Here is a 25,854-nt window from a genome sequence, read left to right on the forward strand (position 1 = left end):
GAGGAGCGGCTGAGGACTCTGGGTTTGTCTAGTTTGGAGAGAAGGAGGCTGAGGCGACCTCATTGCTCTCTACAGCTTCCTGAGGAGGGGAAGTGGAGAGGGAGGTGCTGAGCTCTTCTCCCTGGGATCCAGGGACACAACACGTGGGAATGGTTCAAAGCTGCGCCAGGGGAGGTTTAGACTGGACATTGGGAAGCATTTCTTTACCAAGAGGGTGGTCAAACACTGGAACAGGCTTCCTTGAGAGGTGGTCGATGCCCCAAGCCTGTCAGTGTTTAAGAGGCATTTGGACAATGCCCTTAATAACATGCTTTAACTTTTGGTAAGCCCTGAAGTGGTCAGGCAGTTGGACTAGATGATCGTTGTAGGTCCCTTCTAACTGAAATAGTCTATTCTATTCTATTCTAATAGTTGACTTTTAGCTACACACAACTGATTATTTTAGGTGAATCATTTTGGTACAATGCATTTGCTTGAATTAGAAAAAGAGTATTTCCTCCTTTTTGTCTAAAAGGAAGACAAAGTGGCTGAGAATAGCAAATTTCCAACAATGAGACAGATGTAACAAAGATGATTTTAAGAAGCATTCACAAAAAAGCTTCAGACACATAAGTAGTTCTGAGCACAGGAAAGACTTGGTGAGTATATATTGTGGCAGGGGATGACTCAAGAAAAGGGAAACCGAGCTTAAAAACTTAGCAAACATTCAGTTGTTTAAGGAATTAGTGGATGGAAAACTGCCCTCAAGGATAAAGGAGCAGAAGAGAGCTGGCAGCTCTTTAAGGACATTTTTCTTAGAGCACAAGAACTCTTGATTCCCATGTGCAAGAAATCAGGCAAGGAAGGCAGGAGACCAGCACGGCTCAGTAAGGACCTCCAGGTCAAACTAAAGTGCAAGAAGGAAATGCACAGGCAGTATACTGAACCAGAGACATTTATTCTGGGAAGAATATAGGGACGCTGCCCAGATGCATAGAGATGGGATCAGGAAAGCTAAGGCACAGCTGGAGCTGAATTTTGCAAGGGATGCAAAAAATAATAAGAAGGGCTTCTACATGTACGTTGGCCAGAAAAGGAAGATTAAAGAAAATGTACCCCACCCCCCAATAAATGAGACAGGGGATCTGGTGACAACTGACATGGAGAAGGCTGGGGTACTCAACAACTTTTTTGCGTCAGTTTTCACTGGCAATCACTCTTCCCTTCACATCTTTCAAGTTCCTGAACCTTAAGGCAGGGACTAAGGGAATGAAGTCCCTCCCATCGTAGGAGAAGATCAGGTTCAAGACCACCTGAGGAACCTGGACATACACAAGCCCACGGTGCCCGATGAGATGCATCCCAGGGTCCTGAGGGAATTGGCTGAGGTAGTTGCCAAACCACTCTCCATGATATTTGAAAAGTCATGGCAGTCAGGTGAAGTCCCCAGTGACTAGAAAAAGGGAAACAACACGCCCATTTGTAGAAAGGGTAAAAAGGAGGACCCTGGGAACTACTGACCAGTCAGCCTCATCTCCGTGCCTCGTGAGATCATGGAACAGATCCTCCTGACATGTCAAGGCATATGGAAGACTGGGAGGTGATTAGAGACAGCCAGCATGGCTTCACCAAGGGCAAATTGTGCCTGACTAATCTGGTAGCCTTCTACAATGGTGTGAATGCATCAGTGGACAAAGAAAGAGCTACGGATGTCATTTACCTTGAGTTCTGTAAGGCCTTTGATAAGGTTCCCCCACAACATCCTTGCCACTAAATTGCAGAGATATGGGTTTCATGGATGGACTGTTAAATGGATAAGGAATTGGCTGGATGGCTGCGTCCAAACACTTACAGTCAACGGCTCAATGTCCAAATGGACACCAGTAACAAGTGGTGTCCCTCAAGGGTCTGTACTGGGACCAGTATTATTTAACATCTTCATCAATGACATAGACATTGGGATTGAATGCACCCTCAGCAAGTTTTCAGATGACACCAAGCTGAGTGGTACAGTTGACACGCATGAGGGAAGGGATGCCATCCAGGCAGACCTTGACAGGCTTGAGGAGTGGGCCCATGTGAACCTCACGAAGTTCCACAAGGCCAAGTGTAAGATCCTACAGCTGGGTGGGCGCAGTCCCCAATATAGAATCATAGAATCATAGAATCATTAAGGTTGGAAAAGACCTTTAAGATCATCGAGTCCAACCACAAACCTTACACTGCCAAGTCCACCACTAAACCATGTCCCTAAGCGCCACATCTACACGTCTTTTAAATACCTCCAGGGATGGTGACTCAACCACTTCCCTGGGCAGCCTGTTCCAATGCTTGACAACCCTTTTGGCGAAGAAATTTTTCCTAATATCCAATCTAAACCTCCCCTGGCGCAACTTGAGGCCGTTTCCTCTTGTCCTATCACTTGCTACTTGGGAGAAGAGACCGACACCCACCTCACTACAACCTCCTTTCAGGTAGTTGTAGAGAGCGATGAGGTCTCCCCTCAGCCTCCTTTTTTCCGGGCTAAACAACCCCAGTTCCCTCAGCCGCTCCTCATAAGACTTGTTCTCCAGACCCTCCACCAGCTTCGTTGCTCTTCTTTGGACGCGCTCCAGCACCTCAATGTCTTTCTTGTAGCGAGGGGCCCAAAACTGAACACAGTATTCGAGGTGGGGCCTCACCAGGGCCGAGTACAGGGGCACGATCACTTCCCTACTCCTGCTGGCCACACTATTTCTGATACAGGCCAGGATGTCATTGGTCTTCTTGGCCACCTGGGCACACTGCCGGCTCATATTCAGCCGGCTGTCGACCAACACCCCCAGGTCCTTTTCCGCTGGGCAGCTTTCCAGCCACTCTTCCCCAAGCCTGTAGCGCTGCATGGGGTTGTTGTGACCCAAGTGCAGGACCTGGCACTTGGCCTTGTTGAATCTCAATTGCCCTCGGCCCATCGATCCAGCCTGTCCAGATCCCTCTGTAAAGCCTTCCTACCCTCAAGCACGTCAACGCTCCCGCCCAACTTGGTGTCGTCTGCAAACTTACTGAGGGTGCACTCGATCCCCTCGTCCAGATCATCGATAAAGATATTAAACAGAACTGGCCTCAATACTGAGCCCTGGGGAACACCACTTGTGACCAGCCGCCAACTGGATTGAACTCCATTCACCACAACTCTTTGGGCCCAGCCATCCAACCAGTTTTTTACCCAGCAAAGAATACACCCATCCAAGCCATGAGCAGCCAGTTTCTCCAGGAGAATGCTGTGGGAAACGGTGTCAAAGGCTTTACTAAAGTCCAGGTAAACAACATCCACAGCCTTTCCCTTGTCCACTAAGTGGGTCACCTTGTCATAGAAGGAGATCAGGTTAGTCAAGCAGGACCTGCCTTTCATAAACCCATGCTGACTGGGCCCGATCACCTGGGTGTCCTGTACGTGCCGTGTGATGGCACTCAAGATGATCTGCTCCATAACCTTCCCCGGCACCGAGGTCAGACTGACAGGCCTGCAGTTCCCCGGATCCTCCTTCCAGCCCTTCTTGTAGATGGGCGTCACATTTGCTAACCTCCAGTCAACTGGGACCTCCCCGGTTAGCCAGGACTGCTGATAAAGGATTGAAAGTGGCTTGGTGAGCGCTTCCGCCAGCTCCCTCAGCACCCTTGGGTGGATCCCATCCGGCCCCATAGACTTGTGTGTGTGTCTAAGTGGCGTAGCAGGTCGTTAACTGCTTCCTCTTGGATTATGGGGGCTTCATTCTGCTCCTTGTCCCTATCTTCAAGCCTAAGGGGCTGGGTACCCCGAGAACCACTGGTCTTACTATTAAAGACTGAGGCAAAGAAGGCATTAAGTACCTCAGCCTTTTCCTCATCCTTTGTCACTGTGTTTTCCCCCCGCATCCAGTAAAGGATGGAGATTCTCCTTAGCCCTCCTTTTGTTGCTAATGGATTTAGAGAAACATTTTTTATTGTCTTTTACTGCACTAGCCAGATTAAGTTCTAGTTGGGCTTTGGCCCTTCTAATTTTCTCCCTGCATAACCCCACGACATCCTTGTAGTCCTCCTGAGTTGCCTGCCCCTTCTTCCAAAGGTCACAAACTCCCTTTTTTTTCCTGAGTTCCAGCCAAAGCTCTCTGTTCAGCCAGGCTGGTATTCTTCCCCGCCGGCTCGTCTTTCAGCACATGGGGACAGCCTGCTCCTGCGCCTTTAAGATTTCCTTCTTGAAGAATGTCCAGCCTTCCTGGACTCCTTTGCCCTTCAGGACTGCCTCCCAAGGGACTCTGTCAACCAGGCTCCTAAACAGGCCAAAGTCTGCCCTCCGGAAGTCCAAGGTAGCAGTTCTGCTGACCCCCCTCCTTACTTCTCTGAGAATTGAAAACTCTATCATTTCATGATCGCTGTGCCCAAGACGGCCTCCAACCACCACATCACCCACAAGTCCTTCTCTGTTCGCAAACAACAGGTCCAGCGGGGCGCCTTCCCTAGTTGGCTCCCTCACCAGCTGTGTCAGGAAGTTGTCTTCCACACACTCCAGGAACCTCCTAGACTGTTTCCTCTCTGCTGTATTGTATTTCCAGCAGACATCTGGGAAGTCGAAGTCCCCCACGAAAACAAGGGCTAGCGATCGTGAGACTTCTCCCAGCTGCTTATACAATATTTCGTCTGCCTCTTCATCCTGGTTGGGTGGTCTATAATAGACTCCCACCATGATATCTGCCTTAGAATCATAGAATCATAGAATCATTAAGGTTGGAAAAGACCTCTAAGATCATCGAGTCCAACCATCAACCCAACACCACCATGCCCACTAAACCATGTCGCTAAGCGCCTCATCTACACGTCTTTTAAATACCTCCAGGGATGGGGACTCAACCACTTCCCTGGGCAGCCTGTTCCAATGTTTCACCACTCTTTCAGTAAAGAAATTTTTCCTCATGTCCAATCTAAACCTCCCCTGGCGCAACTTGAGGCCATTTCCTCTCGTCCTATCACTAGTTACATGGGATTAGAGACCAACACCCACCTCGCTACAGCCTCCTTTCAGGTAGTTGTAGAGAGCGATGAGGTCTCCCCTGAGCCTCCTTTTCTCCAGGCTAAACAACCCCAGTTCCCTCAGCCGCTCCTCATAAGACTTGTTCTCCTTGTTGGCCTTCCCCCTGATTCTTACCCATAAACACTCGGCCCTTTCATCACCATCGTCAAGCTCTAGACAGTACAAACACTCCCTAACATACAGGGCTACCCCACCGCCTCCCCTTCCTTGCCTATCCCTTCTGAAGGCTTTATAGCCATCCATTGCAGCACTCCAGCTCTGCGAGTCATCCCACCATGTTTCATAGTTTTCCCACTGCACAATGGCTTCCAACTCCAGTACAGAATGGGGGATGAATGGATTTTGAGAGCAACCCTGCAGAGAAGGGCTTAGGGGTACAGGTGGATGAAAAACTGGACACGAGCCAGCAATGTGCGCTCGCAGCCCAGAAGGCCAATCGTATCCTGGGCTGCATCAAAAGAAGCGTGGCCAGCAGGTCGAGGGAGGTGATTCTGCCCCTCTACTCTGCTCTGGTGAGACCCCACCTGGAGTACTGCGTCCAGCTCTGGGGTCCTCAGCATAAGAAAGACACGGACCTGTTGGAGCGGGTCCAGAGGAGGGCCACAAAAATGATCAGGGGGATGGAACACCTCTCCTATGAAGAAAGGCTGAGAGAGTTGGGGTTGTTCAGCCTGGAGAAGAGAAGGCTCTGGGGAGACCTTATTGCAGCCTATCAGTACTTAAAGGGGGCTTATAAGAAAGATGGGGACAGACTTTTTACCAAGGCCTGTAGCAACAGGACAAGGGGCAAAGGTTTTAAACTGAAAGAGGGTAGATTTATATTGGACATAAGGAAGAGATTTTTTATGATGAGGGTGGTGAGATACTGGAACAGGTTGCCCAGAGAAGTTTTGGATGCCCCATCATTGGAAGTGTTCAAGGTCAGGTTGGAGGGGGCTTTGAGCAACCTAATCTAGTGAAAGATGTCCCTGCCCATGGCGGGGGGTCAGACTAGATGATCTTCAAAGGTCCCTTCCAACCCAAAACATTCTATGATTCTATGATTCTAACTTGCACAAGATGTGTTCTGTAGAGGGCCTGACCTTAACACAAGGAGTACCCCAGTTTCTCCATTTCACACACAGGACCATGACACAGAAAAACTGCCTCCTAAACACAGGTCTTCTATAAGATAAGAAGGTAGTGTGTTTAGCAAGTTTCCAAGCAGTCCGTATTTCTTATGCTATAAGAAAAAAAAAAGTGCTCTGAAGTCCAGTCTATATGTTTGCTTCCACTGGGGGGCAAACCATAGACCAGAACACCAATTTCTTCAGTAAGAGTTTGATAATGGGTGTACGTAAAATGAGTGTGGAGAATCTAATCAGCCAATATTGAACTGAACTGAGGGGCAGTTGAACTACAGGTTCCCTTCATTAAGAAATTTGACAGTTACAGAGCTTGTAAATCTATGGTCCCATGGCCTCAAGATGAAGACAGAGCCAGAATTTTATTCAGATCCCATGGTCAGTCACCAGATTATTGGCAGCATGTCCCCTCTGGCAGTGTCACAGTCACTTTGTAATTTGCCAAAGCTGTCATTCAAAACTCATAGGTCTGTTGCTTAGCACACATTTCTTTCCTCTTTTGGTTTAGGCTGTTGAGGTTAGCACAAGAAACAGAGCCATGAGTTTTGAAAAGCATAAGTGGGAGACTATGGGAAGTTCTGTAGAAGACAATTTAGTAACAAACTATCTACGTTCTCTTCTTCCTTTTAAGAAAAATCACAGAAAGAACATAATACAGAAGGACTGTAAGTCAAAGGAAGGAAAGACAACAAAATCCAAGTCATCTACTGCCCAACAAAAACTGATGTGGATATTTTCTCTGCTAACATCCAGTGCAGAACAGCAGTGATCTACTTAAGGAGAACAGGATGGCTATGCAATATTTCAAATCAATTTCCACATGCATATCGTTAACCACAACTTTCAGATAATCAATTTCCATTTGTTTTAAGGGTATATATTCATATACAACCATTCATCACAATTAAAAAAATATGAAATGAATGCAATTTCCTTTTCAAAAAAGAACTACTCACTTTTGTTACCATAACCACCACAAAGTTCTTCTCATCTATTTTATATTCTTTAAGAGGAGTATCATCATTAAGAATTTTACCTAGCAAATTAGAAAAATACAAGTCATTTGTCAAATCATTAGATGATCCTGGAATTCATTCATGCAAACAGTTCCAAAATAGCTAAGAACTGGATTTATGCAGGCATGAATATTCATTAACTAAAGAAAAAAGTTTTAGGTATTGAGCTCCGGCAGTAGAGTTCCAAATAACCTTCCTCCTGTAACTTTCCATGATACTAATTACTTGAAGCCAACTCTCTTTATTTCAATAGATTACTTGACACCTTGCCAAGTATTAAATAGGCTTCAGATTACTTAAAATACAATTGTCAATTCTAAGGAAAAGATTTGCTGGACCTTTAACATAGAGGTTCAAGTAATGTAGAGGGGGAAAAAAATTCAGAACAGAGTAGGGTACCTCGAATAATTTAAGTCCGTTTAAACACTTAAGACAGAGAGGAAAAAACTCAGTATCTTGCCTGTTTCATATCTCTTCTGACTTATTCTCTTCTGTTAGCTTTTCAAATTCAGGAAACGATCTAGAGTTCCCTGTATCAGCATGAATTCAACTACTTGAGACAAGCTTGTGACTCTGCAGTTTTGTCAATTTAGTTAACAGAAGGCTAAAACATTAGCTGAATGTGTAATAAGCCATTTACCTATAACTAGTAGAACACATCTTTGTCCTACTGGTTGCAAGGAGATGAAGCAATATAGGGGATTTTTACATTCCTGTTCTTGATGTGTGTTCCCTTCACTCCAAAATAAGGGAGACAAAAATGATTAAGAATCCTAGTTTTGAGGAACCCATGAAAAAAAAAGGACTGACTTCCAACTTGTTATGATAAAGTCTCTTTATCTTACTGAAAACTGGAAAAGGAACAGTGTTTACAGAGGAGCTAAGAGAGAATCACAACTTCTTTCAAGTATGACTTGAGAGAAAAAAAGCAATAGGGGTACTGTTGGTCTTCTGAGTTCAGCAATTAAGCAAGAAGAAAAAAAAACTGTATCTGTATGCTAATGCCGGAATGGACTGATCACATAGAAAATTATCATAAATACTCTCTAAGATTTCACCAAAGTGCTTCAGCACAAATAAAATAATGTTAAGTCTATGTTTTGTTTGAGATAGCCTGCATTTCACTAGTACATGATACGTTTCTAGCAGATTGTTAATGACAGCTTAGAAATATTACAAGTCTTTCTGTCTAGCAGCATTCCCCCCATCAGCTGACTGAATAGAGCAAGTCCAAAAGAAATCAGCTGATTTTTAATTCTGAGGTAAGTAGAAGTTTTGTTTGATTTCTCTTGTATATGTCCAAAAGATAAAAGTTTACCAAAAACATGAAATTTGATCTGATTAAGACTTAGCTTCCTGTAATGATGGCTATTCCCACTTCACATAGCATATGCTGTGCAGAAAGAGCTGATGAAAGGTCATGTAGAAATCAAAAATAACAAAGAAAACACACTCATTGGAGCTTGAAAAAAAGTCTGATGCACTATTTAGAGCGTCCCTTGTCAAGAAGTTTTGTTTGTTTGTTTGCATTTTAGTACTTAAAACTCAGAGTAATACTGATCTTGAGGTCAATGGGAAAGAAAACAGAGAAAAATATATGGTAGATTCAGTTACAGTATCTTTAGATGATCCATTACCTGCATAAATTAGTTTTTGGCCAGCTACTGGAAAAGCATCTCTCCCCTTTTCTGATTCAATCTTCTCTTTCAATGCCTTCACCTAAAGCATAGAAGTGGTCTTAATAAAAATAGCTTCACAATTCAAACCTAAGCAAAGATTTGTTTTAATTAAGTAGCATTTGTTTTAATTAAGTAGCAACTATAAATCGTAGTCACTTATAAGATATAAGAACATAAAAGAATTAAGAATACTGCTTATAAGAATAAGCAGTATTTCAGGCACACATCTGAATTACATCAAGTAAACCAGATTGCCAAAGTTCTTTCCAACTTATTCCCAGAGCAGTATTTTTTCTCCCCAAATAGTTGTTTCTCTTCTGCCTAATCAAATTACTGCTACAGTACTTCACATTGCAACTACTCCATGACAAACATTAAGTACAGGTTTATGATTCAGTGAGTAGAGAGGCAGAAAAATGCTTCTACCTACTGATCCATTTCCCTAATGTTGTTCTGAATACAATACAAAGGGTACACATGCAATATATAGCTGACAGCTTGCTTCTTCACAGTGCTTATCCATAGAATGTCTGTGTTTTCTGTAAGGTCACCACTAAAATTTCACTTCACTCACTGCAGTCACTAGAAGCCTTGATGTGCTGACAAAAGGTAAATTATTCAGTTCATTTTAGATTGGTGGTTTTCAACTCTTCCTCCTCCCTAATTTGTGGAGCCTTGCATAGGAAGTTTAAACCTACACATGGGAACATTTTGCTTTACTTAATTGCCTATCACAATTTAGAAGTAGCCCATGCTTCCAGAGGACTGCCAACAATAGTTCAAATGTCACTGTATTAGTTGCCATGAATCTATATTCTCAAGTAACACTGCATAACAATATTCTGAGCAGACAAAGGATATCACTGTATAAGTGTTTTTATACTGATGTATTTGAAATCACATTTTAAGAAAAACTGTGACAAAAAACGTGACAAAACATTTCACATATATTCTTCTTACTCCTTGACAATTCACACACTCCCAATATATTTCAAAAATAGGCAACCAACCCAGAAGTCACTCATGCATCCAAACTAACTCCATTGTCTAGAGATTTTTTTCAGACAAGGCTTGAAAATTCATGAGCTTACTTTGTGAAACCTACCTATTTTGTTTGAAAAGCACATACCTATTAAACCAGCTAAGCATATAAAAATATTTTTATCTTGACAGCCTAATTGGACTGACAACTACTTATGTCACATGCAGCCATAGTAATGTCATTTTAGTTAATTTTAAAAGCAGCAGCTCACTATTAGGGCTGCTCAAATAGTAAGTGTACTGCAATAATACTTCCAGATGCTAAATGGTAAATGTTCACTGCATACTATAAAGTCCAGCATTTCAACCCAAGTAAAAGCTGTCATCCATTTGCAAAATAAGTCATGTTTCCTGATTTCACTTCATTCTTCAGCTGACCTCTTTTACCTTGGTTTTCAGTGTCTTTGCTCTTTCTCTCCAATTTAGTCTATTGCCCTCTGTCTTCCTCCCCCGTCCCTCTCAAGTTTTAAATTAAATACTTTTAAGTTACTTCATCAGTCTCTCCCAGGCTAACCCTTTGCACAGAATTTCGAAATTTTAAGAAAAGTAGATCTGTGACATTCATGAAAGAGCAGCAAAGTGTTCCGTTTTTGCTACAATGACATGAAATGGAGTGCTTGTTGCACCAGGTTGCCACTACCTAGCAAAAGAAAGCCTACAGAATCAAGCCTCCTCTGTAAGCTTACATTGGGTTTAGGTAATTAAACTACTAGCCACACATGGATACAGAATACTGAGCTTTAGTGCCTATGATAAAACATTCAAATCAGGAGCCAATCCTTTCTTAGAAGCTGGAGAAAGGGACAGTGAGAGAGCAGCTGGGTGGGCACCTGGCGGCCAGCCAAGGTCAACTCACCACAAAGAAAAAAAGAAAGAGAAGAGGAGAGGAGAGGAGAGGAGAGGAGAGGAGAATATTTTCAGTTGGAAGGGACCTACAACAGTCATCTAGTCCAACTGCATGACCACTTCAGGGCTTACCAAAAGTTAAAGCATGTTATTAAGGGCATTGTCCAAATGCCTCTTAAACACTGACAGGCTTGGGGCATCGACCACCTCTCAAGGAAGCCTGTTCCAGTGTTTGACCACCCTCTTGGTAAAGAAATGCTTCCCAATGTCCAGTCTAAACCTCCCCTGGCGCAGCTTTGAACCATTCCCACACGTCCTATCACTGGATACCAGGGTGTTGTGGTTTAACCCGGCAGGCAGCTAAACACCACACAGCTGTTCGCTCACTCCCCCCACACCCCAGTGGGATGGGGGAGAGAATTGGAAAAAAAAAAAGTGAAATTCGTGGGTTGAGATAAAGACAGTTTGATAGGACAAAAAAGGAAGGGAAAATAAAAATAATAATAATAATAAAAGAATATACAAAATAAGTGATGCACAATGCAATTGCTCACCATCCGCCGACCGATGCCCAGCCAGTCCCCGAGCAGCGGTCCCCACCCCCCGGCCAACTCCCCCCAGTTTATATACTGAGCATGATGTCATATGGTATGGAATAGCCCTTTGGCCAGTTTGGGTCAGCTGTCCTAGCTGTGCCCCCTCCCAGCTTCTTGTGCACCTCCAGCCTTCTCAGTGGGTAGAGCATGGGAAGCTGAAAAGTCCTTGACTAGTGTAAGCACTACCTAGCAACAACTAAAACATGGGTGTGTTATCAACATTGTTCTCATCCTAAATCCAAAACACAGCACTGTACCAGCTACTAGGAAGGAAATTAACTCTATCCCTGCCGAAACCAGGACACCAACCCTTGGCTTACCTACTGCAATCCTGTTGGTATCCCTTTCCCCCATCTAAAGGATTAGATACATGAGGCAGACCCTGAAAATTTCCTACTTATATTTTTAGAGACAAGAACAGTATAGTTTCTGATACTGGTCTTCTGCATTTTCAGAAATTACAATACACGTCAACCAGTTTAAGAACAGACTATACACTACATTTAAACAAATTCAGTCCTCAAATTTGCACAACTGGCAATGGAGTTACATATTTCTAAATCAAACTTAAGGCTCTGGCACGAGACTGAGTCATCAAGCTTAAAATGGCTCAGCTAATTTATAGTAACTTGTTAACTGGCTATGTTAGCACCATCATATCCCTCTCTCAGCCTGTTTTGCTAGGCTAAGCTAGCCAGACCCCTTTACTTCACTTTTCAGCCTCTGTATCTTAATGGTCCTCTCTGTACCTGTTCCAGTGGAGAATCATTCATCTTGAAGATGGATAGTTAGCATGCATGCAGGACAGTAGCATCACTATTCTTTTGCCCCACTGGAAATCCCTGCTCTAGTACATCCCAAAATTGGCCAGCTACTGCACAGCTTCACATTTTGGTGAATGCAATTAACTAGTGCATCTATGTTTTTCACTTGACACTAGTTTCAACAGATGGCCTCACAATTAGACATGCAGGTGCAAAACTATACATTTTTTTATTGTTTTATTTCATCACATATCTATTGCTTTAGTACTCAAAATCAAGTTCTTGCTGTAAGATATTCCAAAGCTCCATATTAACATTGACACAAAGTTGGGAAACATTTACATGGTATTTATTGCCATACAGATAGTGTTCAAAATTAGCCCAGGACAGTGCAGTTAGCTGGCAATAAACCAGCCAGAAGTAACAAACTGACCAGTACAACAGATTTTACTATCCTTAATCAACCTCCATGTTTAGTAATATTCCAACGATGTATATTTTGCAAAGTACTGAAGTGTCCAGAGTATAGCTGTGGTGGGTTGACCCCGGCTGGCAGCTAAGTCCCTATCCAGCTGCTCGCTCGCTCCCCTGCAGCAGGATGGGGGAAGAGAACTGGAAGGGCAAAAGCAAGAAAAACTCATGGGTCAAGATAAAGGTAGTTTAGTAAGTTTAATAAGGGGGGAAAAAAAAACAAGTGATGCAAAGGCAATCACTTACCACCTCCCACCAGCAGACCCATGCCCAGCCAAGTCTCTGAGCAACGGCTACCTTGGAAAAACTCTCCCCACACCCCAGTTTTATTGCTGAGCATGACATTATATTGTATGGAATATCTCTTTAGTCAATTTGGATCAGCTGTCCCAGCTGTGTCCCCTCCCAGCCTCTTGCCCACCCCCAGCCTACTTGCTGGGGGGGGGTGGCAGAATGAGAAACAAAGGTGGCTTTGACGCTGTGCAAGCACTGTTAAGCAATAGCTAAAACATTAGTGTGTTATCAACACTGTTGACAAATCTAAAACACAGCACTATATGGGCTGCTATGAAGGAAGTTAACTCCATCCCAACCAGACCCAGTACAATAACACACACTTTATTTCATATAAGTGCTTTATAGTATCTTCATTGCTAAGGAAACACATTTGGTTCTAGCTAAGTCTATATACAAAGATGGAGGTAGCACAACCTAGTAGATAACTATAGAATTTATGAGGTATAAGCCTAAATTTGCCTCTTATATTTACTTCCTAAGCAATCGACCTGACCTTTCTAGTTTCCTCTCCAAAATTGGGTTCACCTATTTAGGCTAAGTTTATCAATGCAATAATTATCGTTATGCATTGGCCAGAGACCAAGACAACAGGTTTTTGACCTCAAAGATGGTCAGTTCTATCCCACGCTTCAGAAATTTATCTCAACGTTGTTTGCTTAAACAAACATGAAGACATTAGGGGTAGCTTTCTGAAACTAAATGGTGTCTGAATGGGCTGTACGTATGAAGTTCTGTAGTAACCTGAACGGATAAATAGATTTCTATAACGAAAGTAGAGCTCTGAGCAGTAGAAAACACTAAACCACTTGCATATTTCAAGAACAGCAGACAGATAGATTGGCTTTGGATTGTTCTTAAGATGAGCCCTTTTAGTTTCTAATGGAGCATTAAAGGAGAAAGCTTGCATTCTGTAAGCAATGACTCTTGTACAATAAATTTTACTAGCCTAGCTAAAATCTTTCAATATTGTTAAGGAGACTTTTCACTTCAAGGATACTCCCCAAAGGAGAACTGCTTCAAAGACAGAGTAAAAGCAATATTGTAGTTTAAAATATGAACAGAATCAAGATACTTTTTCTAAATAGTTCTAATACTGAGCATCAGCATAGAAGTTTGAGGGGTAAACCAAAGATACTTTAGATGCCCACTAGCAGAAGTTGAGGGGGGGGAGGCACCACACCACGACACACAAATGTGCATTTCAGCTCCAATTCTTATTGAGTTACGCCTCAGATTGAAACACAGATGGAATCACAGAAACAGGGAGAACTGTAATGAGTCAATCTTAACATTTTTATACCACACTCCTACCCAATGTGTCTATAGCAGCCAACAGTCCCCTCTTCTCCATGTTCTTTTGTTGTTCCCTGCAGTGACAAACAAAAAAACAGGAGAGCCTGGAAGGCTTCTTGGCTGATCCTCATATGTTCTAGTTGAAGAGACTTGCTGTATTTCACCCTCCTCCACCCAGAGGAGGGAGCAAGGCAAAAAGCAGGATCACAACCCTGGACTTCAGGAGAACAGACTTTGGCCTCTTCAGGAATCTGCTTGGAAGAATCCCATGGGATACAGCCCTGGAGAGAAAAGGGGTCCAGGAGAGCTGGTTCATTTTCAAGGATCACCTCCTCCAAAGTCAAGATTGGTTCATACCAACGAGTAGGAAATCAAGTAAAGGCGGCAGGAGGCCTAAATGAATGAACAAGGAGCTCCTGACTAAATTCAGGCATAAAAAAGAAGTGTAAAAGAAGTGGAAGTATGGATAGGTGACCCAGGAGGAACATAGAGACACTGTCCAAGTGTGCATGGATGCAGTTATAAAAGCTAAAGCCTATATGGATTTGAATCTGGTGAGGGATGTGAAGGGCTTGTTGAATGGCTTCTACAAGTTGTCTATTCCTACTGAGCTGACATCAGTCAAGTAATTAGGCCAATGTCAGAGGCCTACAGTTTGACCTTTGGTATATTGCTTTTTAGTTGTTAGAGATGTAACTTTTGTTAGATAAAGCACAATTAGACAGGTGTTATAAAAAAATGCATAATTGGCAGAAATAGGAAAATTAAACTTATACAAGAATATTTGCCCAACAACTCGTTACACCAATCAACGAGTGACAGCTCGTAGTGTCCCACCAACCAATAAAAATCAGACAATCTGGAAGATGCTGTCCACCTCATAAAACTCATCCACCTCAGCCTGAAGGGGAGCAGCACAACTTTACCTTTGGAGATGCCTGACTGCAGAGGACCTCCAGGGATACCTGGAACCAAGCTCATGCAACCAGAACCAGCACACTCAGCATCCTTCGCCTGGCTACTGACAACTGCTGCTCCAGTCAGCAAGGAAAGGGGAAGTAGAGATAATCACTTTTCTGTAGCTCTGAAGTGTTCTTTGCATTATTAATCACTTCTATGCAGAGACAATAAATATTCAAACTCCTTCACACAGATCCAATTATTGCACAGTAATTAATGCATGCATTTAGTCTGTCCTGACCTAATCCATGACAAAAGCACATCAGGAACAAAAGGAAGACTAGGGAAAATATGGGCCTGCTGCTGAACGGGGCAGGGGACCTGGTGACAAAGGACATGGAAAAGGTCAAGAGTAGTCAGTGACTTCTTGCCTCGGTCTTTACTGGGAAGATTTGCCCTGAGGAATCCCAGGCCCCTGAGACCAGAGGAGAAGTCTGGAGCAAGGAAAACTTACCCTTCGTGGAGGAGGACTGGGTTAGGGAATATGTAAACAAACTGGACATACACAAGTCCATGGGACATGAAAAGATGCACCCACGAGTGCTGAGGGAGCTGACTGATGTCATTGCAAGGCCACTCTCAATAATCTTTGATCAATCATGAGATTGGGGAACGTTCCTGAGGACTGGAAGAAAGTGTCACTCATATCTTCAAGAAGGAGGGTCTAGGGAACTAAAGGCTGATCAACATTACGTCAATCCCTAGGAAGGTGATGGAGCAAATCATCCTGGAAACCATTTCTAAATGAACAGAGGATAAGACGACAATTTGGAGTAGTCAGCAGGGATTTATGAAGCAGAAATCATGCTTAACCATCGTGATATCTGTGGTGGGTTGACCTTGGCTGGCTGCCAGACCCCCACCCAGCCGCTCTGTCACTCCCCCTCCTCAACAGGACAGGGGGAGAAAATAAGATGGAAAAGCTCATGGGTCCAGATAAGGACAGGGAGTTCACTTACCAATTACTATCACAGGCAAAACAGACTTGACTTGCAGAAAATTAATTTTATTGTCAATTAAAATAGATTTGGATGGTAAGAAACAAAGACAAAAATTAAAACATCTTCCCCCCACCCCACCCTTGTTTTTCCTAGGCTCAATTTCACTCCTTCATTCCTGACTCTTCTACCTCCCCCCACCCCCGCAAGTGACACAGGGGGTATACGGGGGTTGTGGTCAGTTCATAACAGTTCTTCTCTGACCCTCTTTCCTCCTCACACTTTTCCCCTTGTCCTGGTTTCGGCAGGGATAGAGTTAATTTCTTTTCTAGTAGCTGGTACAGTGTTTTGGATTTAGGATGAGAACAAAGTTGATAACACACCCATGTTTTAGTTGTTGCTAGGTAATGCTTACACCAGCCAAGGACTTTTCAGCTTCCCATGCTCTACCCACTGAGAAGGCTGGAGGTGCACAAGAAGCTGGGAGGGGGCACAGCCAAACTGGCCAAAGGGACATTCCATACCATGTGACGTCATGCTCAGTACATAAACTGGGGAAAGCTGGCCGGGGGGGCCGCTGCTCGGGGACTGGCTGGGCATCGGTCGGCGGGTGGTGAGCAATTGCACTGTGCATCACTTGCTTTGTGTATTATTATTATTATCATATTATTATTATCATTTTATTTCAATTATTAAACTGTTTTTATCTCAACCCACGAGTTTTTCTAACTTGTGCTCTTCCAATTCTCTCCCCCATCCCACCGGGGTCGGGGGGGAGTGAGCGAGCGGCTGCGTGATGCTTAGTTGCCGACTGAAATTAAACCACGACAGTCCTTTTTGGCACCCAACGTGGGGCACGAAGGGTTTGAGATAATAACAGGTTAACCGGAGTGTATTAAAGAACTTATATCTGTTAGTAGTTGTGGGTCACAATGTTGGTTTCTCTGTTCTCGATATTGATTTGTATAATCTGCATCGCGCTCTTTTTCCTGCTGTACATGTTAAAGATTGGTGTTGGGTTTTGCAGTTTGCTGTGGTCTGCAGTGATTAGTGATGTCTCGCTTGTGAGGATTGTTTTTAGAACATTGACCTTGACGTTAGTGTGGTATGTAAGTTTCGCAATGAAGCCGTTACTGTACCACGGAGACCATTTCATGGAGACAACTAGCAATTGCAGTAACTTTTCTGAGAGTTTTTTTATGGAGGAAATACAGAATGGCAGGGTCACTACCTTCTTCTATAATGTTTCCTCCTTCATTACAGTAATTTTTCAGTATTTTGAACATCCTTGGGCAGTTAAGATACTTCTATTAATACTTCTTGGGAATATTGTTTCGGTTTTGTCTAAAGTTGGTAAGCAATTTAAGAATATCATCCAGAGATCTGCCCCAAGGCTGGATAGTCATGAGTGGCAGGGTGTGTGGGACAAGATGGGCAAGTACCTAGGCCAATGGGCACCCCCAGTGTTTTGGAACTTCACCCCTGAGCAAGTGCGGAATCCTGAAAAGTTAGGAGAATATTTGGACAAAGTATGCTGTCACCCTGGCAACTCCAGAGAGATGCAGCTCATTGCAACGTGCTGGGGCCTGGCCCATGCCTACCGAGCCCTGTTCAACACCATTCAGTGCCCTCAAAGGGAAGAGAAGGTCTCTGGCTCTGACAGTAAAATGACACGCACTGCGGCCACTCAGACCCGGGCAACGCGCCCTGCAGCCACTCCGACCCCAGCGACATGCCGTGCAGCCACTCAGACCCCGGCAACAGGCCCTGCGGCCACTCCGACCCCAGCAACATGCACTGCAGCTACTCAGACACCGGCAACAGGCCCTGCGGCCACTCAAACCCGGGCAACACGCCCTACGGCCACTCCAACCCCGGCGACAGGCTCTGCGGCCACTCAGACCCCGGCGACATGCACTGCAGACACTCCAATCCTGGCGACAGGCCCTGCGGCCACTCAGACTCTGGTGACATGCACTTGCACTGCAGCCACTCCAACCCCGGCAACACGCCCTGTGGCTGAACCAAAGAACCAGCCTGTGCTGGTATCAGTCGCCCCTGTACACAAGAAGAAATTTTGGAAGCGGAAGTTGGCTCGTTTAGTAAGGGAGGAAGAAGCTTCTTCTGAAAGGGAACCGGAGGAAGAACTGTACGACTACCCTGGAGAAGGGCCATCACGAGAACGGGAGGAGGAGAGCCGGCCGCTGATCGGGGAGGAGGAAGAGGAAGAACTCATAAACGAGGCAGTGACCACCCGATCTCTATCCCTGAGTGAGCTGCGAGATATACAAAAAGATTTCAGCCATCGTCCAGGTGAGCATATTGTCACCTGGCTGCTCCGATGCTGGGATAATGGGGCCAGTAGCCTGGAATTAGAGGGTAGGGAAGCCAAGCAGCTGGGATCCCTTTCTAGGGAAGGGGGCATTGACAAAGCGATTGGAAAAGGGACACGAGTCCTCAGCCTTTGGAGGCGACTCTTGTCAAGCGTGAAGGAAGGAAAGGTATCCCTTTAAGGAAGATGTCATATGTCGCCCAAGGAAGTGGACCACCATGGAGAAGGGTGTCCAGTTCCTGAGGGAATTAGCTGTGCTGGAGATGTTTTATGGTGACCTGAGCAATGAACAGCTATCTGAAGACCCAGATGAAGTCAAGTGCACACGACCCATGTGGCGGAAGTTTATAAGGAGCTCACCATCGTCATACGCCAATTCATTGGCAGTGATGACCTGGAAAGATGGAGAGGAACAAACGGTGGATGAATTGGCTGGTCAACTCCGGCAATATGACGAAAGTCTCTCATCTTCCCTCATCTCGGCTGTGGAGAAACTGTCCCGGGAGGTCCAGAAATTCAAAGAGGATAGGTTCTACTCCCCACCTGTACGGACCAGTATCTCGGTTATTAGGACCCAAAAGGGTACCGGTGGGCTTTTGGTATAGCTGCCTTGGAGACGGAGGAAATTAAACAGCTGTCCACCTTGCCTGGTCTCTCGGAGGACCCCTCTGTTGTGGGGTTGCTGAAGGTCGAAGACCAACAAGTGCCAATCGCTACCACCACAGTGCACCGGCAGCAGTATCGCACCAACCGAGATTCCCTGATTCCCATTCATGAGCTGATTCGTCGACTGGAGAGCCAAGGAGTGATCAGCAAGACCCGCTCACCCTTTAACAGTCCCATATGGCCAGTGCAAATGTCTAATGGAGAGTGGAGACTAACAGTAGACTATCGTGGCCTAAATGAAGTCACGTCACCGCTGAGTGCTGCTGTGCCAGACATGCTAGAACTTCAATACGAACTGGAATCAAAGGCAGCCAAGTGGTATGCCACAGTTGATATTGCTAATGCGTTTTTCTCAATCCCTTTGGCAGCGGAGTGCAGGCCACAATTTGCTTTCACTTGGAGGAGCGTCTAGTACACCTGGAACCGACTGCCCCAGGGGTGGAAACACAGCCCTACCATTTGCCATGGACTGATCCAGACTGCACTAGAACAGGGTGGAGCTCCAGAACACCTGCAATACATTGATGACATCATCGTGTGGGGCAACACAGCAGGAGAAGTTTTTGAGAAAGGGAAGGAAATAGTCCAAATCCTGCTGAAGGCCGGTTTTGCCATAAAACAAAGTAAGGTCAAGGGACCTGCACAGGAGATCCAATTTTTAGGAATAAAATGGCAAGATGGACGTCGTCAGATCCCAATGGATGTGATCAACAAAATAACAGCCATGTCTCCACCAACTAGCAAAAAGGAAACACAAGCTTTCTTAGGCGTCGTGGGTTTTTGGAGAATGCACATTCCAAATTACAGTCTGATTGTAAACCCTCTCTATCAAGTGACCCGGAAGAAGAACGATTTCAAATGGGGCCCTGAGCAACGACAAGCTTTTGAACAAATTAAACGGGAGATAGTTCATGCAGTAGCCCTGGGGCCAGTCCGGGCAGGGCAAGAGGTAAAAAATGTACTCTATACCGCAGCTGGGGAGAACGGCCCTACCTGGAGCCTCTGGCAGAAAGCACCAGGGGAGACTCGAGGTCGACCCCTAGGGTTTTGGAGTCGGGGATACAGAGGATCGGAGGCCCGCTATACTCCAACTGAAAAAGAGATATTAGCAGCATATGAAGGGGTTCGAGCTGCTTCGGAAGTGATCGGCACTGAAGCACAGCTCCTCCTGGCACCCTGACTGCCGGTGCTGGGCTGGATGTTCAGAGGGAGGGTCCCCTGTACACATCATGCAACTGATGCTACATGGAGTAAGTGGGTCGCACTGATCACACAACGGGCTCAAATAGGAAACCCCAGTTGCCCAGGAATCCTGGAAGTGATCATGGATTGGCCAGAAGCCAAAGATTTTGGAATATTGCCAGAGGAGGAGGTAACGCGTGCTGAAGAGGCCCCAATGTATAATGAACTACCAGAAAATGAGAAGCAATATGCCCTGTTCACTGATGGGTCCTGTCGTCTTGTGGGAAAGCGTCGGAGGTGGAAAGCTGCTGTATGGAGTCCTATGCGACAAGTTGCAGAAACTGCTGAAGGAGAAGGTGAATCGAGCCAATTTGCAGAAGTAAAGGCCATCCAGCTGGCTTTAGACATTGCTGACCGAGAAAAGTGGCCAGTGCTCTATCTCTATACTGACTCATGGATGGTGGCAAATGCCCTGTGGGGGTGGTTGCAGCAATGGAAGCAGAGCAACTGGCAGCGCAGAGGCAAACCCATCTGGGCTGCCGCATTGTGGCAAGATATTGCTGCCCGGGTGGAGAACCTGGTTGTAAAAGTCCGTCACGTAGATGCTCACGTACCCAAGAGTCGGGCCACTGAAGAACATCAAAACAACCAGCAGGTGGATCAGGCTGCTAAGATGGAAGTGGCTCAGGGGGATCTGGACTGGCAACATAAGGGTGAGTTATTTCTAGCTCGGTGGGCCCATGACACCTCAGGTCACCAAGGAAGAGATGCAACATATAGATGGGCTCGTGATCGAGGGGTGGACTTGACCATGGACACTATAGCCCAGGTTATCCATGAATGCGAAACATGCGCTGCAATCAAGCAAGCCAAGCGGTTAAAGCCTCTCTGGTATGGAGGACGATGGCTGAAATATAAATATGGGGAGGCCTGGCAGATCGATTATATCACACTCCCACAAACCCGCCAAGGCAAGCGCCACGTGCTTACAATGGTGGAGGCAACCACCGGACGGCTGGAAACATATCCCGTGCCCCATGCCACTGCCCGGAACACTATCCTGGGCCTTGAAAAGCAAGTCCTATGGCGACATGGCACCCCAGAAAGAATTGAGACAGACAACGGGACTCATTTCCGAAACAACCTCATAGACACCTGGGCCAAAGAGCACGGCATTGAGTGGGTGTATCACATCCCCTGTCATGCACCAGCCTCTGGGAAAATTGAACGATACAATGGACTGTTAAAGACTACACTGAGAGCAATGGGTGGCGGGACGTTCAAACATTGGGATACGCATTTAGCAAAGGCCACCTGGTTAGTCAACACGAGGGGATCTGCCAATCGAGCAGGCCCTGCCCAGTCAGAACTTTTACGTACTGTAGATGGGAATAAAGTCCCTGCAGTTCACATAAAAAATATGCTGGGGAAGACAGTCTGGGTTATTCCTGCCTCGGGCAGAGGCAGACCCATCCGTGGGATTGCTTTTGCTCAAGGACCCGGGTGCACTTGGTGGATAATGCGGAAGGATGGGGAAGTCCGATGTGTACCTCAGGGGGATTTGATTTTGGGTGAGAATAGCCAATGATCTGAATTATGTGATGTTAAGTACTAATTATAGTTATAATAGTTATACTAATAATATTATATGCCATACTAATGTTATTACAATAAGAATCACCCAGACTAATGAAGAATAACTTCAGTGAAACCAAGCAAAGCACAGTGATGATGGTACCAGAACTGACTTCAACATGAAACAATCCAACACCACATACCATCTCCATTTTTCCTGCCCTGAAAGATTATTATGACAGATGGAGCCCGAAGTCATGGACTAAATGAACTCACCGAACATTTTAGAGGGATGGCCCACAGACGAAGGGAATGATATCTCTGTGTGTGTGTGTGTATATATATATATATATAAAAAAAGGGGTGGTGATTAATGAAAATGTACTGGAAAATATGAGACTTGAGCATGATGCAGATGGTATAGAATAAGGGGTGGATATTGTCCTGGTTTCGGCAGGGATAGAGTTAATTTCCTTCCTAGTAGCTGGTACAGTGTTTTGGATTTAGGATGAGAACAAAGTTGATAACGCACCGATGTTTTAGTTGTTGCTAGGTAATGCTTACACCAGCCAAGGACTTTTCAGCTTCCCATGCTCTACCCACTGAGAAGGCTGAAGGTGCACAAGAAGCTGGGAGGGGGCACAGCCAAACTGGCCAAAGGGACATTCCATACCATGTGACGTCATGCTCAGTACATAAACTGGGGAAAGCTGGCCGGGGGGGCCGCTGCTCGGGGACTGGCTGGGCATCGGTCGGCGGGTGGTGAGCAATTGTACTGTGCATCACTTGCTTTGTGTATTATTATTATTATCATATTATTATTATCATTTTATTTCAATTATTAAACTGTTTTTATCTCAACCCACGAGTTTTTCTCACTTGTGCTCTTCCAATTCTCTCCCCCATCCCACCGGGTGGGGGGGAGTGAGCGAGCGGCTGCGTGGTGCTTAGTTGCCGATTGAAATTAAACCACGACACCCCTGCTTCAGCATCAGTCTTCTCCCTGGGCTGCAGTCATTCAGGATAAACCTGCTTCAGCATGGGGCCTCCATAGGCTGCAGTTCCTTCAGGAAATATCCACCTGCTCCTCTGTGGTCCTCTCCACAGGCTGCAGAGAATTCCTGGTCCACTGTGGTCTCTTCCAAAACTTCCACGGGCTGCAGGGGAATCTCTGCTCCAGCACCTGGAGCACATCCTCCCCCTCCTTCTTCTCCAACCTTGGTGTTTGCAGGATGGTTTCTCACACTTCCCCCCCCCCCCCCAATCTGTGCAGCGTTTTACCCTTTCTAAAATGTTTTCATAGAAGTGCCACCAGCTTCACTGATTGGCTCAGCTTTGGCCAGTGGTGGAGATGTTACTGAGCCAGTTGGAACCCGCTATTTCTGGCACATGGCAGCCCCTGGCCTCTTCTCACAGAGGCTACCCCTGCAGTCCCCACCCCCCACTACCAAAACGTTGCCACATAAACCCAATACAACAGCCTGCTACAATGAGATGACTGGCTTGGTGGATGAGGGGATGTCCTGGTTTCGGCAGGGACAGAGTTAATTTCCTTCCTAGTAGCTGGTACAATGCTGTGTTTTGGATTTAGGATGAGAACAAAGTTGATAACACACCGATGTTTCAGTTGTTGCTAAGTAGTGCTTACACTAGCCAAGGACTTTTCAGCTTCCCATGCTCTACCGACTGAGAAGGCTGGAGGTGCACAAGAAGCTGGGAGGGGGCACAGCCAAACTGGCCAAAGGGACATTCCATACCATGTGACGTCATGCTCAGTACATAAACTGGGGAAAGCTGGCCGGGGGGGCCGCTGCTCGGGGACTGGCTGGGCATCGGTGGGTGGGTGGTGAGCAATTGCACTGTGCATCACTTGCTTTGTGTATTATTATTATTATCATATTATTATTATTATAATTTTATTTCAATTATTAAACTGTTTTTATCTCAACCCACGAGTTTTTCTCACTTGTGCTCTTCCAATTCTCTCCCCCATCCCACCGGGGAGGTGGGGGGGAGGAGTGGGTGAGCGGCTGTGTGGTACTCAGTTGCTGACTGAGGTTAAACCACAACAGGGGAGAACAGTGGATAATGTTCATCTTGACTTCAGCAAGACTTTCAGTGCTGTCTCCCACAACATCCTCATAGACAAACTGATGAAGTATATACTAGAGCATTGGACAGTGAGGTGAATTAGAAACTGGCTGAACTGCTGACCTCAAAGGGTTGTGATCAATGGCACAACATCCAGATGGAGGCTAGTCACTAGTGGTATATCCCAAGGGTCAATACTGAGTCTGATCCCATTTAACCTCTTCATTAATGACCTGGACAATGGGACAGAATGCACCCTCAGCAAGTTTGCTGATGATCCAAAATTGGGAGTGTTGATACACCAGACAGGTGTGCTGCCATCCAGAGGCACCTCGAGAGGCTGGAGAAATGGGCTGACAGGAAACTCATGCAGTTCAACAAAGGGAAGTGCCAAGTCCTGCATCTAGAGAGGAATAACCCCATGCACCAATATATGCTGGGGGCTGACCAACTGTAAAGCAGTTTTGCAGAGAAGGACCCAGGGGTCCTGGCAAACACCAAGTTGTACATGAGCTAGCAACACACCCTGGCTGCAAAGGCAGCCAACAGTATCCTGGGCTGCATTAGGCAGCAGAATGAGGGAGGTGATACTTCCCTTCTACTCAGCATTGGTGAGACCAGTTCTGGGCTCCACAGTACAAGAGACATGGACATACCGGAGAGAGTCCGACAGAGGGCCACAAAGATGATAAAGGGACTAGAGCATCCCTCCTATGAGGAAAGGCTGAGAGAGCTGGGACTGTTCAGCCTGGAGAAGAGAAGGCTCGAGGGGGGATCTCATTAATGTATATAAATATCTGAAGGGAGGGTCTGAAGAAGATGGAGCCAGGATCTTTTCAGTGGTGTCCAGTGACAGGACAAGAGGCAGTGGGCACAAATTGAAATAAGGAAATTCCATTTAAACAGAAGAAAAAACTTTTTTACTGTGAGGGTTGTCAAGCACTAGAACAGGTTGCCCAGAGAAGTTGTGGAGTCTCCATCTTTGGAGATGGTCAAAACCCAAATGAACACAGTCCTGGGCATCCTGCTCTGGATGACCCTGCCTTTGGGGGGGGTGTGGACGGGTGTGGACTAGACAATCTCCATAGGTCCCTTCCAACCTCAACGATTCTGTGATCCTGTAAAGCAGAATGTAATTTCTTTGACTGCGCCCACTTAAAATAAGCAACTATCCTGTGAGGAATAGTGACCAAAGAAACAATCTTCCTTGATGGGAAAAGACATTGGCAGATGCTTCTTGTAGTCCCATAAGTTTATGTAGCTGTATAAGTATTAATTTAAAAATATTTGAGATACTTTAGAAATATAGTGAAATTGCATGCAAAACAATTGCTAATAAATTATGTGCTTGTATGCAGGAGGGCAGAAATGAGGTTGTAAAAGGTAATATACTCTGGTTTAGGACACAGTAATCCTTAAATACCATTTACTTCCCCCCCCCCCCCCCCAAATTCCAAAGGTAGCTTCTTCTAGTATGTTTGATTATCTGTACAAAGGACAGACTTCTTTGGATACTGACTATAACTGTAAATTAACTTTAAATAAGACACAATTACGTACAGAACAATCTGTTATCACACACAGCCCATATATTTATCTTCATGGTTGTATTGGGTTTACATGGCAAAGTATGCTGGTTTTGGCTGGGATAGACTTAATTTTCTTCATAGTAGCTTGTATGGGGCTCTGTTTTGGATTTGTGCTGGAAACAGTGTTGATAACACAGGGATGTTTTAGTTACTGCTGAGCAGTGCTTACACACAGTCAAGGCCTTTTCTGCTCCTCACCCCACCCTACCAGTGAGTAGGCTGGGGGTGCACAAGAAGTTGGGAGGGGACACAGCTGGGACAGCTGACCCCAACTGACCAAAGGGCTATTCCATACCATATGATGTCATGCTCAGCAATAAAAGCTGGGGAAAGAAGGAGGAAGGGGGGGACGTTGGGAGTGATGGCGT

General features: G+C 45.4%; 1 protein-coding gene across 1 annotated transcript in view; it reads right to left on the reverse strand.

Moving 5' to 3' along the window:
* LOC143172029 (UV excision repair protein RAD23 homolog B-like) overlaps positions 1 to 25,854 on the reverse strand; it is a 105,208-nt gene that overhangs the window by 66,842 nt on the left and 12,512 nt on the right. Inside the window, exons 2-3 of the mRNA XM_076361249.1 lie at positions 8,804 to 8,885; positions 7,107 to 7,186 (exon numbers count right to left, since the gene is read on the reverse strand). Of these exons, the coding sequence (XP_076217364.1) occupies positions 7,107 to 7,186; positions 8,804 to 8,885 (162 nt within the window). The remainder of the gene's footprint in view (positions 1 to 7,106; positions 7,187 to 8,803; positions 8,886 to 25,854) is intronic.

Source organism: Aptenodytes patagonicus, chromosome W, assembly GCF_965638725.1.
Source record: "Aptenodytes patagonicus chromosome W, bAptPat1.pri.cur, whole genome shotgun sequence".
Classification (NCBI taxonomy): Eukaryota; Metazoa; Chordata; class Aves; order Sphenisciformes; family Spheniscidae; genus Aptenodytes; species Aptenodytes patagonicus.